This window comes from Bufo gargarizans, chromosome 4 (genome assembly GCF_014858855.1).
Source record: "Bufo gargarizans isolate SCDJY-AF-19 chromosome 4, ASM1485885v1, whole genome shotgun sequence".
Taxonomy (NCBI): domain Eukaryota; kingdom Metazoa; phylum Chordata; class Amphibia; order Anura; family Bufonidae; genus Bufo; species Bufo gargarizans.
In genome coordinates, this window is record NC_058083.1 from 389,323,658 (window position 1) to 389,339,555 (window position 15,898).

The 15,898-nt window shown below is 47.9% G+C and overlaps 1 protein-coding gene across 1 annotated transcript in view; it reads right to left on the reverse strand.

Moving 5' to 3' along the window:
* MORN2 (MORN repeat containing 2) overlaps positions 1 to 15,898 on the reverse strand; it is a 32,573-nt gene that overhangs the window by 16,506 nt on the left and 169 nt on the right. The window contains exon 2 of the mRNA XM_044292175.1: positions 9,398 to 9,451. Coding sequence (XP_044148110.1) covers positions 9,398 to 9,451 — 54 coding nt within the window. The remainder of the gene's footprint in view (positions 1 to 9,397; positions 9,452 to 15,898) is intronic.

Below are 15,898 nucleotides of genomic sequence, written 5' to 3' on the forward strand. Positions count from 1 at the left end.
TCAAAAAGGCTGCAAAAAAGCGCAAAAAAACGGACTTGGTCGGATTGTTTGTGATGGTGGCAAGGTTGTGAAATTGAGTTGCAGTAATGTTACGATTTTATTACGACCTAATGTGGCTGTGGGCCCTTAAGCCTCATTCACACAGTCAGTGTTTGGTCAGTGATTTCAATCAGAGATTGTGAGCCAAAACCAGGATTGGAGCCTCCAGAGACATAAGGTATAATGGAAAGATCTGTTCCTGTTCTGTGTTTAGAGCCGCACCTGGTTTGGGGTCAAAATTACTGATGGAAATCACTGACCAAACACTGATGTGTGAATGAAAATCACGCTCATGTGCACAGCCCCATAGAAATGAATGGGTCCGGATTCAATGCGGGTGCAATGCGTTCACGTCACGCATTGCACCAGCGCGGAAAACTCGCTCGTGTGAAAGAGGCCTAAGGGTCAGTTCACACGGCTGATTTTCAGAATACACGTGTAAAAAAAATCTGCGCTGAATCCAAGCAAATTTTTATGCCTTAAAATGACGCGCCTTTTTTTTTGTAAATCGTGTTTCAGGCAAATTTTTTACTTTATTAAGTTCTATAGTACTTTCCCCACAAGCATTCATCAGCGCACATTTTGGCTCGTTTAAGCGGCAAAAATATGCGTATGTGCACATCTAAAATGGCGGGGGTTTTTTCTGCTTCCTATTTATTTGAACGGGAAAATCAGTCCTTTTTCTGCCCCAAGATAGGACATGCTGCTTATATTTTACACGTGTGAAATGAATGGGAGGCTGTTTTTCTTTAGGCATTTTTGGAGCTGATTTTGAGGCAGAAAAGCTCCAAAATCAGCGCCAAAAAACTTTGTGTGAACTGACCCTAAGGCTTCACTGTTAACCTCTATAATGTTACTGTAATTTAAAAAAAAAGTCTCCGATACGTTGCCTGTAAATATTGCGCTGCAGGTCCCAAAGTGAAGTGGGTAAAGTTCACACTAGTCAATATATACGTTATATAGGACCTGAACATAGGAGGAATCTTTCCTAAAAATTCAGAAGCAGCGCGGTCCTATATAACATGTATAATGTTACTCTGTTGGAGGCACATTGTCACGAACTATGGATCCGACCGCTCCGGATCCCACAGCTCTGACGTAGTGGTCTGTGACGGAGTCTGCGCACACACAGAGACCTCACGTGACCGGGGTATTACCACTCGGCTAACACCCCCCACTACACTTCGGTAACTGCCACCACGTGGGTTCCCGGTCCACGAGCCGACTATCCGGGTCATTCACTATCACACAGATCAGTGGATGAACCGGATATCACTTACTGACCAACCGCAGTCAATCACCCCCAGCTACAATTCCTAAATGCAATTAACTAACTACCTGGTAACGTCTCTTCAAAGGCAAGGTACGTTGTTCAGCAGCTTAGAATATGGAAGACTTGGCTATTTAGATTTTATAATCTTTAATAAGCGGTAAAAAGCAGTGCAGACAAATCTAATGAAAATGACTATAAAACTACAGAATAATAATAACAATATAAATAATCACGACAGTTCAAATGAAAGGGAAAAAGATGAAAGAATACTTAGTTTCTCTGCAGGGTTTCAGATGGTCGTTCATATGTCCTTTTTGAATCCTTGCAAACCCCTTTTCAGTATGTATCAGGGGAGACCCTCAAAGTTCTTCTGATACAGGGATATGCCGTCAATGTCCAATTAAGTGTCTGGTGATGTTCCATGGGTCTCTCTCCTCTGTCCTTGTGCATGGATTTTTATGAACTCTGCCATGGGCAGGAGACTTACTCCTGTCAGCCAATGGCAGCAGAGTGACTGTCAATCCTAGGGATTGCCCCCAAGTGTTTTATGACCCCATCAAAGTTCAGTTCCTACAATGAGGATTATACTTAAGCCCGTATCTCCTTGATACATCGGCATATTGTTATACAGAATACATATTTGCGATCCTTATTTATTTACCTACAGAATGAGACCACACACGGTAATGCTGGGACCTGTAGTTCTTCTACCACCCATAGGTCAGCTAAGGAATCACATCCTCTAGTCATATTTGATACCCAATTAACCACAATACTCTGTAGAGCCTGGATCTGGTGTCAGAAAGGGCATAAGTTGATTCATAAATGAAATATGAAAGTGGACTGGTTTTATGCCCAGAGCTAATTAAGGGCTATTAGCTCTCCTCAAACCAGACCTGGAAATTAGTGACGTCACGCTCCAGCCAGGCTTGACAGCGAGCTGATCTTGGACAGGATGAGCTGGGCCTGGTGTAGCTTTTATGACCTTTTATTGCTGGCCTTACAGAGTAGTGGTAATAAAAGTGTCCATCTATATCATAGGCGACCCAGGCTTCAGAAAGATGAGAGTTCACAGCTTTTTACATGGGCCAGAAGCATATAAGATGGCTACCCAAAGGAATTATGTATGTATGCCGGCACACCTCCCTCTTTTAAAAGGTTGCCTGGGGAAATGGCCACAAGCCTATTCCACAGCAACCCAGCCATCTCCGGTCGATTCTCCCTGCCGCGACAACCCGTCGGCATTTCCATGTAAACTACCTTTTCTGTGCTGCACGGTGAAGTTGTACTGCTGCAAAATCAGGCTCCATCTCAGCAGTTTCGCATTGTCTCCTGCGAGACGTGCCAACCAGCTGAGGGGATTGTGATCAGTGATCACTGTGAAATTGCGTCCATACAGGTAGTGTTGTAGCTTTTGCAGGGACCACACAATAGCTAAACACTCCTTCTCTATTGTGGAGTAGCTGGTCTCCCTGGCCAGTAACTTACGGCTCAGGTATAGTACAGGATGCTCCTCCCCGGCCTGGTTCACCTGACTCAGGACTGCACCCAGACCAAAGGCGGAAGCATCCGTGTGGACCACAAACTTCCGAGTGAAATCTGGGGCCTGAAGCACAGGAGCACTGGCTAGTGCATCCTTCAGGGCCTGGAAGCCTTGCTCGCATTCCGGCGTCCATGACACCATCCTGGGCAGCTTCTTCTTGGTCAAGTCTGTCAGAGGCTTGGCCAGGGCGCTATAGTTCGGGATGAACTTCCTATAGTACCCGGCCGTTCCCAAGAAAGACATGACCTGCTTCTTGGTGAGAGGTGTTGGCCATCTCGTAATGGCTTTCACCTTCTCTATTTCAGGCCTCAGTGTGCCTCCTCCTACTCTGTGGCCTAAGTAAGTGACCTCATTCATGCCCAGCTGGCACTTGCTAGGCTTAACAGTTAGTCCAGCCGCAGCAAGTTTGTCCAGTACTTGCGACAGGTGCACCAGATGCTCCTTCCACGTGGGGCTATACACGGCAATGTCGTCTAAATAGGCGACAGCACATTCTTCTAGTCCTTCCAGCAAGTCATTCACAAGCCTTTGAAAGGTGGCTGGCGCATTCTTCATCCCAAACGGCATTACAGTAAATTCGTATAAGCCGAAAGGGGTGATGAAGGCCGACTTCTCCTGAGCCTCCGAGGTCAGGGGAATCTGCCAATACCCCCTGCTCAGGTCCATGATTGTCAGGTAGCTGGCTCCTGCCAACTTATCTAACAGTTCATCAATCCTGGGCATGGGGTAAGCATCCGAGGTTGTGATGGCATTCAGTTTCCGATAATCCACACAGAACCTGGTTGTCTGATCTTTCTTCGGGACCAGAACCACCGGTGAGGCCCAAGCGCTGTGGGATTTCTGAATGACCCCGAGCTGCTTCATCTCCTCGATCTCCCTCCTGAGGTCTGCCTGGACCTCCAGTGAGACACGGTAGGCGGACTGCTTGGTGGGAGCATGTGTACCTGTGTCCACATGATGGACTGCAAGGTGTGTTCTCCCGGGTTTCCCTGTAAAAGTGTCACGGTGAGCCGTCAACACTTCTAAGAGCTGAGATCTCTGCTGGGACGAGAGTTGAGGGTTGAGGGTTAAGTCCACCTCCAACTCTCGAGTGTCAGCTAGCAGATCTAGTAGGGGGTCGGCCTCCTCCCTTTCGGGCAGGCTGCAAACCGGCATAACATGTGGCGTTCTCTCGTGATGCTCCTTGAGCATGTTGACGTGAAACGTCTTCTGTCTCCTACCTCCCTCTCCAAGGCCCACCACATAATTTACCTTACTCAGACATTTGACAATGGGGTACGGCCCTTCCCATGCAGCTTGCAGTTTGTTTTGCCGCATTGGCAGCAGGACATAGACCTTCTGCCCCTCCTGGTAGATTCTCTCTCGGGCAGTGCGGTTATACCACTGCTTCTGTTTGCTTTGGGCCTGCACCATATTCTCCTGTACCAGACCTACCAGCGACTCCATTTTGTCTCGGAACCTGAGGACATAGTCTACTACAGAGACTTCAGTTCCGGCAACCCTGCCTTCCCAAGACTCTCTGATTAGGTCTAGGGGACCTCTTACTCGTCGACCATACAGGAGTTCGAAGGGCAAAAACCCGGTTGACTCCTGGGGAACCTCTCTGTAGGCAAATAGCAGGTGAGGTAGATATCGTTCCCAGTCCTTCCCTTGCGCCTCCACAAACGTCTTCAGCATCTGCTTCAACGTCCCGTTGAAGCGCTCACAGAGGCCGTTTGTTTGTGGGTGGTAAGGGCTGGCTACGATATGGTTCACCTGTATTTTCCTACAGAGCCCCTGCATTAGTTCAGACATGAACTGAGGTCCTTGGTCGCTGAGAAGCTCAGCTGGGAACCCCACTCTCGTGAAGATCCCCAGCAGGGCGTCTGCAACCTTGTCCGCCCTAATGGAGGATAACGCCACTGCTTCCGGGTAGCGCGTCGCATAATCCACCAGGGTTAATATGAACCGTTTACCCGAACTGCTGGGGATGGCCAGGGGACCAATGATGTCCACGGCCACCCTCCTGAAGGGTTCATCAATTATTGGTAAGGGATTCAATGGAGCTCGGTGACGGTCTCCTGCTTTGCCAACTCGCTGACAGGTGTCGCAGGACCTGCAGTACTTGGCGACATCTGCCCCGAGGCCAGGCCAGAAAAAGTTCTGCATCACCCGGGACTTTGTTTTGGTTATTCCCAGGTGACCAGCTAAGGGGATCTCATGAGCCACTTGCAGTAATTGTTCCCTGAACTGCACAGGTACAATGAGCTGCCTCTTGAGTGGCCCCACCCTACTGTCACTGTGGGAGATGTCCTCCTTATACAGTTTCCCATTGTCCCAACACACTCGGTATTTGTCTCCCTCAGTGGGAGGGCTGGCAGCTAACCCTCTTAGCTGCTCCAAGGTAAGGTCATCTCGCAGGGCCTGCTCAAAGGCGGCACTACAAGTCCCAGCCAGCTGTCCTGTGGCGAACAGGGACAGTGGCTGAGGCTCTGACGCGGTTAAGTCCACGGGGTCCGAACCGGTGGAAGGGGACACTTCCACTTGCTCTTCCCCAATGGAGCGTTCCGCTGCGGCTTTTGCAGCCCTGCGAGTGACGGGCAACACAGGCACAATAATGTCATCACATTTAACATTTGCACAACTTGAATCAGTTAAACACATGTTTGCTACCTGTGTACATACACCCGCCATCCCCTCTACATCTCCTGTCATAGGAGAACTGCTCCCACACACCCCACCTCCCACCTCCCGAGGTCCATCCCCGAGGTTATCTGATGTTACGCAAACATCCTTGCACAGTACCTCGGTATGTCCAGGGACCTCCATAGGGACGGGTGAGTCCTGTGTGCTTCCAGGGGGCACGTAGCACGAGACCAATCGTCCTAGGTCAGTGCCTAATAAAACATTTGTGGGGATCTCCGCAGAGACTCCCACCTCCCTTACTCCACTCCCAGCCCCCCAATCAAGGAAAACACGAGCTAGGGGAACATTAGGGCTCACCCCCCCAACTCCCGTGATGGTGAGGCTTTTGCCGGGAATAAGGTCTGCGTCATCCACTAGTTCAGGCCGAACTAGTGTGACTTCGGCTCCTGTATCGCGGAAGCCTGTGGTGCATCGGTTGCCCACAGTAACCGACTGTAGGTTGTCTGCGGTGTGTCTTGCAGCTCCATTCACTAACAGCACAGATGATGGGTTGCGGGGAAGCTTGCCAGGGGGTGCTGTCTTCTTCTCCGGGCACGAGTGGCTGAGGTGTCCTGGCTTGCCGCACGCATAGCACTTGCGCACGTCTGTCGGTGCTGGCTTGACTCCTTCAGGTCTTTGTGCAGGCCTGTGAAAGGGTCGCTGGACAGGAACCGACAAAGCTGGCCGGGAGGAAGAAGCAGATGAAGAGGTTCCTCCCAGACGGGACAGAGTGTCTTTGAATGCCCGAGTGCTGGGCATGGCGACGTATTCATCGGCTAGCTCAGCCGCCTCTCGCGCACTCTTCGGCTTGTGCTCACATACATATTTTTGCACATCTGTGGGGCAATTGGAGACAAACTGTTCTCGGACCATCAGATCCGCCAGGGACTGCTTGGTGTCCTCTGTGAGGGGATCAGACCACTGTTGGAAGGTGGTCTGCAACTTGCCCAGATGGTCCATAAAAGTATCTCCGGGCCCTCTCCGCAGGGACCGGAACCGTAAACGGTAAGTCTCTGGAGTCAGCTGGTACTTGACCAGAATAGCCTTTTTGATGACCGCGTAACTGGTACGCTCTGCTAATGGTAGTCCGACCAGGGCCTCCATAGCTTTGCCCTTCAGTGCGGACATTAGATGTCCCGCCCACTGTGGCTCTGGTACCTGGTACTGCTGGCATGAGGTTTCAAAAGCATGCAGGAAAAGATCAATGTCACAGTTCTCAGACTCCATCACAGGCAGTTTTGGCTTGACCATCAGGGATGGGCCTGTGGCTGTGGCATGCCGGTCGGACCCCTGAAGCTGTACTCGGGCCAGGTCCAGTTCATGCCTGCGGACAGCTTCCCGTTCTGCAGCCTCGCGCTCAGCCTTGCGCTCTGCAGCCTCGAGCTCAGCCTTGCGTTCTGCAGCCTCAAGCTCAGCCTTGCGCTCTGCACGACGTGCCTCCAGCAGCCGAAAATATAAGTCCGGGTTACTGAGCATTAGTTGGTCCAGCCCATTTTGGGATGGCATAGAGACAGAGTTATGTCCAGCTAGAGGACTGCAAGCCCCAGCAGGCTGTCCTCCTCCCAGTTCATCATCCTCATTCTGGAAGGGGTCACCTGGCTCAGGGGCCCCTGAGTCTCCTCCATTCTCTGAATCCTGCAGGGATGACTCTTGACTCCTACGTGCACATAACTCCTGGATGAGGACAGTCTTATTTTTCCCATATACTTGGATGCCTTTGTGCTCACACAGAGCTGTGATATCAGCCACGCTCAGGGCGTCTTAATTCACGGATTCGGACATTATTGCCAAATAAAAGATAGGACAGAAAACAAGAGAGAGGGGAGGGTACTGTCGTGAATTATTATTCTATCAAAACGAATGCACTGTGCTTCGTCTTCCAGAATTTTTCAATCCTTTAGTACAGAGTTATGGACATAACTTCATGCACTAATATTCTAAGCATACAGAATCCCGTAAGCTGCCACCATAAAAATGTCACGAACTATGGATCCGACCGCTCCGGATCCCACAGCTCTGACGTAGTGGTCTGTGACGGAGTCTGCGCACACACAGAGACCTCACGTGACCGGGGTATTACCACTCGGCTAACACCCCCCACTACACTTCGGTAACTGCCACCACGTGGGTTCCCGGTCCACGAGCCGACTATCCGGGTCATTCACTATCACACAGATCAGTGGATGAACCGGATATCACTTACTGACCAACCGCAGTCAATCACCCCCAGCTACAATTCCTAAATGCAATTAACTAACTACCTGGTAACGTCTCTTCAAAGGCAAGGTACGTTGTTCAGCAGCTTAGAATATGGAAGACTTGGCTATTTAGATTTTATAATCTTTAATAAGCGGTAAAAAGCAGTGCAGACAAATCTAATGAAAATGACTATAAAACTACAGAATAATAATAACAATATAAATAATCACGACAGTTCAAATGAAAGGGAAAAAGATGAAAGAATACTTAGTTTCTCTGCAGGGTTTCAGATGGTCGTTCATATGTCCTTTTTGAATCCTTGCAAACCCCTTTTCAGTATGTATCAGGGGAGACCCTCAAAGTTCTTCTGATACAGGGATATGCCGTCAATGTCCAATTAAGTGTCTGGTGATGTTCCATGGGTCTCTCTCCTCTGTCCTTGTGCATGGATTTTTATGAACTCTGCCATGGGCAGGAGACTTACTCCTGTCAGCCAATGGCAGCAGAGTGACTGTCAATCCTAGGGATTGCCCCCAAGTGTTTTATGACCCCATCAAAGTTCAGTTCCTACAATGAGGATTATACTTAAGCCCGTATCTCCTTGATACATCGGCATATTGTTATACAGAATACATATTTGCGATCCTTATTTATTTACCTACAGAATGAGACCACACACGGTAATGCTGGGACCTGTAGTTCTTCTACCACCCATAGGTCAGCTAAGGAATCACATCCTCTAGTCATATTTGATACCCAATTAACCACAATACTCTGTAGAGCCTGGATCTGGTGTCAGAAAGGGCATAAGTTGATTCATAAATGAAATATGAAAGTGGACTGGTTTTATGCCCAGAGCTAATTAAGGGCTATTAGCTCTCCTCAAACCAGACCTGGAAATTAGTGACGTCACGCTCCAGCCAGGCTTGACAGCGAGCTGATCTTGGACAGGATGAGCTGGGCCTGGTGTAGCTTTTATGACCTTTTATTGCTGGCCTTACAGAGTAGTGGTAATAAAAGTGTCCATCTATATCATAGGCGACCCAGGCTTCAGAAAGATGAGAGTTCACAGCTTTTTACATGGGCCAGAAGCATATAAGATGGCTACCCAAAGGAATTATGTATGTATGCCGGCACACACATAACAGGAGGATTTCCCTCCATACACCTCTGACAGAAGCCTCTGATGTTTATCATACAGAGGCATATGCCACCTATAGGACCCTATGTCAAAAATGATACAACAGTAAAAAATTTATAACAGTCTGAAATGGACAAATATGACATTTTGTTAGAATCCGCCTGGTAAGTGTGGGGGGGGGGGGCTAACCTGTTCAGCAGACAATGTGAGGCAATGCTTGTCTCAATGGCGGATCATAAAAACGGAAAACTAAACGGTGATGTGATCTTGGCGTAATGAGCACTGATGGATAATAACAGCACGTTGATGGTTGCTCGCTTTCTGGCGGGCAGATAATGCCCGAATGGATTGTCTCTGCTGCCTTTTGTGTCTACATTGTTGTCGGCAGCACATCCCCTAACTGCGCGTTTGGCGGTGGACATTTTGCGAAAGGCCTGTGATAAGCAAGGAATGTTCTTTTGTCTAATAGGCCCATGTAAAAGGCTAAAGATCATATTTACTTTTGCAAATAGTCACAGTACAATAATATATGTCTTACCGTAAGTGTCTCCATTTGGGAACACCAAGGAAATCTGAGAAACTTCAGAAACTCCTAGAAAAAAAAACAGCTGTAATTTATCTCAGGTTAATTATACAAAAAAAGAAATCACACAGAGTGCCTAGGGGCAGAATACGTAGAAATCCATCCCGTCATAGGTATTTCTAAGGCTACATTCACACGACCGCATGTATTTTGTGGTCCGCAAAATGCGGATCGGCAAAAAATACAGATGATGCCCGTGTGACATCCATGTTGCATCTGTTTTTTTTATGGATCGATTGTAATAATGGCTATCCTTGTCTGCAAAATGGACAAGAATAGGACATGCTCTATATTTTTTAGGGGGCTATTGAAATGAATGGGTCCTCATCCAGTCCGCAAAAAAAAGGGAACAGACACGGAAACAAAATACGTTCGTGTGAATGTAGCCTAACCATACCAATTTCACATGCTATCAATGGCTGTGAACGCTCCACTGATCCCAAGAACAAAGGTGTTTCCGCCTTGCCACTCACGACCAAGGGCTGTGTTTAAAGTGTACGGCAGTCCCATTCGCCGCTCCTTAGTTCTAGACATTGGTGGGGGTCCCAGTGGTCGGACCTCCACGACTCAGACACTGAAGTCATATACTATTAATTTTTATAGCGTAAAAACCTATTCAACCCCTTCTGCGCAGTGTATAACGTGAAAATGTGCAGTGAAGGTAGCAAAGTATAAACTCTGAATCTGTCAGCATAATGCAGGCTACTTTGTGGCAGTCAGCATCATGTCTACAGCAGACACAGCCTGATGTAAAATACAGTGAGAAAGACAGTGAGCGTTCCCCAATGCACGGGCACTATCCGTGCAGTTTCCGCAGACGGACGCAGACCCATTCAACTTGGATTCCAGACTTCTTCTCACGCTTTAGGGCCCCTAAAATGCCAGGGCAGTATGAATACCCCACATGTGACCCCATTTTGGAAAGAAGACACCCCAAGGTATTCCGTGAGGGGCATGGCGAGTTCATAGAATTATTATTTTTTTGGCACAAGTTAGCGGAAATTGATTTTTTTTTTTTCTCACAAAGTCTCACTTTCCGCTAACTTGTGACAAAAAGTTCAATCTTTCATGGACTCAATATGCCTCTCAGCGAATACCTTGGGGTGTCTTCTTTCCAAAATGGGGTCACATGTGGGGTATTTATACTGCCCTGGCATTTTAGGGGCCCTAAAGCGTGAGAAGAAGTCTGGAATATAAATGTCTAAAAAAATTTACGCATTTGGATTCCGTGAGGGGCATGGTGAGTTCATGTGAGATTTTATTTTTTGGTAACAAGTTAGTGGAATATGAGACGTTGTAAGAAAAAACAAAGACAAAAAAAAAACAATTTCCACTAACTTGTGCCCAAAAAATGTCTGAATGGAGCCTTACAGGGGGGTGATCAGGGAGTCTATATGGGGTGATCACCACCCTGTCTTCGATCACCCCCCTATAAGGCTCCATTCGGACGTCCGTATGTGTTTTGCGGATCCGATCCATGGATCCGTGGATCCGCAAAACACATACGGACCTCTGAATGGAGCCTTACAGGGGGGTGATCAATGACAGGGGGGTGATCAGGGAGTCTATATGGGGTGATCACCCCCTGTAAGGCTCCATTCAGAGGTCCGTACGTGTTTTGCGGATCCGCTGATCCATGGATCGGATCCGCAAAACACATACGGACGTCTGAATGGAGCCTTACAGGGGGGTGATCAATGACAGGGGGGTGATCAGGGAGTCTATATGGGGTGATCCCCCCCCCCTGTAAGGCTCCATTCAGACGTCCGTATGTGTCCGTGGATCCGTGGATCCGCAAAACACATACAGAACTCTGAATGGAGCCTTACAGGAGGGTGATCAATGACAGGGGGGTGATCAGGGTGTCTATATGGGGTGATCACCCCCCTGTCATTGATCACACCCCTGTAAGGCTCCATTCAGACATCCGTATGTGTTTTGCAGATCTGATCCATGGATCCGTAAAACACATACGGACGTCTGAATGGAGCCTTACAGGGGGGTGATCAATGACAGGGGGGTGATCAGGGAGTCTATATGGGGTGATCAGGGGGTTAATAAGGGGTTAATAAGTGACGGGGGGGGGGGGTACAGTGTAGTGGTGTTTGATGCTACTTTACAGAGCTGCCTGTGTCCTCTGGTGGTCGATCCAAGCAAAAGGGACCACCAGAGGACCAGGTAGCAGGTATATAAAAAAAATTGCATCTACAGCCTGCCTGCGAACGATCACCGCTGGCAGGCTGTAGATCCACTCGCTTACCACCAGTTCCTGTGAACGCACGCGCCTGTGTGCGCGCGTTCACAGGAAATCTCGCGAGATGACACGTAGATGCGTGATTGTGCCTGAGTCAGCCGCCTCCGGAACGCGATCCTTTGTTAGGAGGTCCGGAGGTGGTTAAAGGATAACTGTCACATTATTTAATAAGATTCAGCCCTTAGCAACCAGCCTGCATAAAACTGCAATTTCACTATTCAGTTAAGATGGCCGCCACTGCCCTCACCCTGAGGCTAATCCCGCCTGCCCTCACTAGCCAGTAACAATAGCCCCCTAAAAGTGTCAGTAACCAGAGCCCTCCCCCCTAAAGGGTTAATCTCCTGCAGCACAAAGGGGTCCTCTTACCACATGTTGCTTTCATTTATACACTGAGCAGACGGCAGATCTCCCTTCCCTGGTCTGCGCTGCTTCAACTCTGCATCTTCCAGCTCTGCTGAGTGAGGGAGCGTCTGCCAAGCGCAAGGACAGGGAGAAGTGCTCACAGCCCAGGCACTGTTATCAGCTGCTGGGGAGGACCTGGCTTTAATAATTTACTTACAGTCCCTGGCTGTCAGTAATCTGACCTTGCACGCTGCCTGCACGCTGCATCCTCCGTCCTTCAACACATAGACGGACCGTGCCTACCAACCTGATTTTAAGCACAGGTAAAAGTAGGCAGTACAGGGAACAAAACTGTGGAATTAAGGGTTAATTGAATACACAGTGAAAAGTTGAAATAGGGCCACCAAGGAGATATTAATCGCCACAATCCAATACTCCCCCAAAAATATATATGACAGTTATACTTTAAGTGGTTGCAGACTTTTTTCCCTAAGTTTTTTTTTTCTTTTTTTTTAGCAAAATATGCAGTCCAACAGAAAATTATATAAACCCCCTATAAAACCTGTAAGCGATGAAGCCCCCTGAAGGTTCTTTTTACTTGACTACTCCATCCCTCCCAAATATAGCACAGAACATTTCTGATAATCCAGCACTTGTTTCTAGAATAAGAACACAAGACTATCTATCACTTCTCAAGACCGGAGGCTGAGGATGGAATCAATATAACCAATTTTTGCTAGTATTTTATTTTTGGTCTGATTCTGAAGATTCATCACCCTTACCCTTACAGTCTATATACCAGTCCATGATCATACAATAATCCACAACGTATGTTAAAGGGGTATTCCTGTAGAATACAAAAAGACACATGGGATGGCTATGAAATGGTTAAAAAGAATCAAACCTGAGATGGCGGGCAATTAATGGCTGAGGTTGGTCATTTCCCGCTATCTCCTGCTGTGTCGAGAGAGGAGCAGGAAGTGGAGCGCAGCGCAGGATCTGGCAGCGCCAGGAAATCATTGAGGTGTGAATAAGCTAGTTCTTTTTTTAACCATTTCTTGGCCATCAGACTTTTTTTTGCTGGAATACCCCTTTAATCTGGAACGTATCAGGTTTCAATAAAGATAGGCTAAAGGGGTTCTCCGGGCTAAAGATGAGGATGGGTCATCCATATCAGATCTGTGGGGGTCTCACACCTGGTACCCTCACCGATCCGCCGGTGCCAGGTGTCCAGCTGCCACAGATATGATATTGACCTATCCTGAGGATTAGGCTGGGTTCACATCACCGTTCGTTTGAAAAATATGGAAAAAAAAAAACTGATCCTGTATTTGAAGCCTGTTAGGCCTCTTTATGACGGGCGTTGTGGGAAAATGTGCGGGTGCGTTGCAGGAACACGCGCAATTTATCAGCGCGAGTGCAAAACATTGTAATGCGTTTTGCACTCGCGTGAGAAAAATCGCGCATGTTTGGTACCCAAACCCGAACTTCTTCATAGAAGTTCGGGCTTGGGATCGGTGTTCTGTAGATTGTATTATTTTCCCTTATAACATGGTTATAAGGAAAAATAATAGCATTCTGAATACAGAATGCATAGGAAAATAGCGCTGGAGGGGTTAAAAATAAATAAATAAATAATTTAACTCCCCTTAATCCACTTGATCGCGAAGCCGGCATCTCCTTCTGTCTTCATCTAGCTGTGTGGAGGAACAGGACCTGTGGTGACGTCACTCCGGTCATCACATGGTCCGTCACATGATCTTTTACCATGGTGATGGATTATGTGATGACCGGAGTGACGTCACCATAGGTCCTGTTCCTCCACACAGCACAGAAGACAGAAGAGAAGCCGGGCTACCCGATCAAGTGGATTAAGGTGAGTTAAATTATTATTATTATTATTTTTTTTTTAACCCCTCCAGCGCTATTGTATTATGCATTCTGTATTCAGAATGCTATTATTTTCCCTTATAACCATGTTATAAGAGAAAATAATAATGATCGGGTCTCCATCCTGATCGTCTCCTAGCAACCGTGCGTGAAAATCGCACCGCATCCGCACTTGCTTGCGGATGCATGCGATTTTCACGCAACCCCATTCATTTCTATGGGGCCTGCGTTACGTGAAAAACGCACAAAAAGGAGCATGCTGCGATTTTCATGCAACGCATAAGTGATGCGTGAAAATCACCGCTCATGTAAACAGCCCCATAGAAATGAATGGGTCGGGATTCAGTGCGGGTGCAATGTGTTCAACCACGCATCGCATCCGCGCGGAATACTCGCCCGTGTGAAAGGGGCCTTAGTCCTCGTTCACATCTCCGTTAGGAGTCCCAGCACAAAGCAGCCTGCCGGATCCTCTACTTCACCACCGGATCCTGCAATGAGGTCCAGAGGTGATCCAGCTGATCTCTGGCAGAAATGACGGGTTTCCACCGGACATAAACTGTTGCATGCAAGGGTTTTTTGTCTGGCCGACAGCCAGCGTTTGCACTAGATCAGACAGCCGTCTCTCCAAAGTGGAGATGTGAACGGAGCCTTATTATCATTTCTTCACATTTGGCATCCGTTTTAGCCATTTCTGTCTGGGATCCGTTATTATAGACGGGAAAAAAGGTACGGTATGCCCCAAAAAACAACGGGATCTCAGATGGAAATGGCTAAGACGGATGCCAAATGAGCTTAAATGAGCATAATGGATGTTCAAAGTATAGAATCAGGTTTTTTTCTTTAATTTTTTTTGTTTTTCTGACAGATGAGAAGAAAAGAAAAAGTAAATGGTGATGTGAACCCAGCCTAAGTCATCAATATCTGCAGCCCGACAACCCCTTTACGGGTTCGTTCACATCAGTGCAGGAGGCTATGTCAGGAGTTTCCGTCACAGACCAAGCGGCTGCCTTAGGGCGCAGAGACGCTGAGCCAAGGGAGGGGGGGGAGGGGGGGGGTGCGGAAAAATTAAACTTTATATATATATATATATGTATATGTAGCGCTGCACCCAGGGATCTCACTGCACTGACTATTATCCCTGGGCGCCGCTACATTCAACTGCTGTGGCCCCCGTTACTGTCTTCCCCGCCGTATGCTAATTACTACTAACTTCACAACAGGGAGGAGACATCAGCTTCTCCCTGGCTGTGACGCTCTGCGCTGCGATTGGACAGCGCTACAGCCAGGGAGAAGGAGACGCCCAGGAGAGAAGCTGATATCTCCTCCCCATTGCTCCGATAGTAGTAATTAGCATACAGCGCCAGAGACGGTAACGGGGGCCACAGCTGGCGCTGCCGGAGCAGCGCCCAGGGATAATAGTAAGTGCAGGGAGATCCCTAGGAGGCCCACTACATATACCGAAAGTTATCTTACAATGTTTGGACCCGTGAAAGGTCCTCTTTAAATAAATCACGATGGAGGGGGAGAAATGTGCCATGGGGGAGGGGGATGATGTGCCATGGGGGGGAGGTAATAAATGTGACACAAAGGGGGTGATGTGACATTGAGGGGGTTAAATCTGACATGGGCGGATGATGGGCAAAATGTAGCTTTGCTTGTGTTGCCAAAAATCCTTGCACCAGATCTGGTCACAGATTCCATTAAAAAAACTGGACATAATAATTCTGTCCGGTAGAATTGTGGACACCCGATGGACCCCGCTGTGGATTGGACCAAAGCCTCTGTTATGCTCTTTGCGCTGCACCTATAACAATGGAAACAAATGTGAACAAAGCCTAAGTGTGAATTCACACGCTGCAGATTTTGTTGCTGCCATTTCTGGGACTGTCCTATTCCTCTAAACATTTCCAGTGGCAGACATTTCTGCAGCAAAACTGCCACAATAACTCTTAAAAAAGTTATTCAAATGC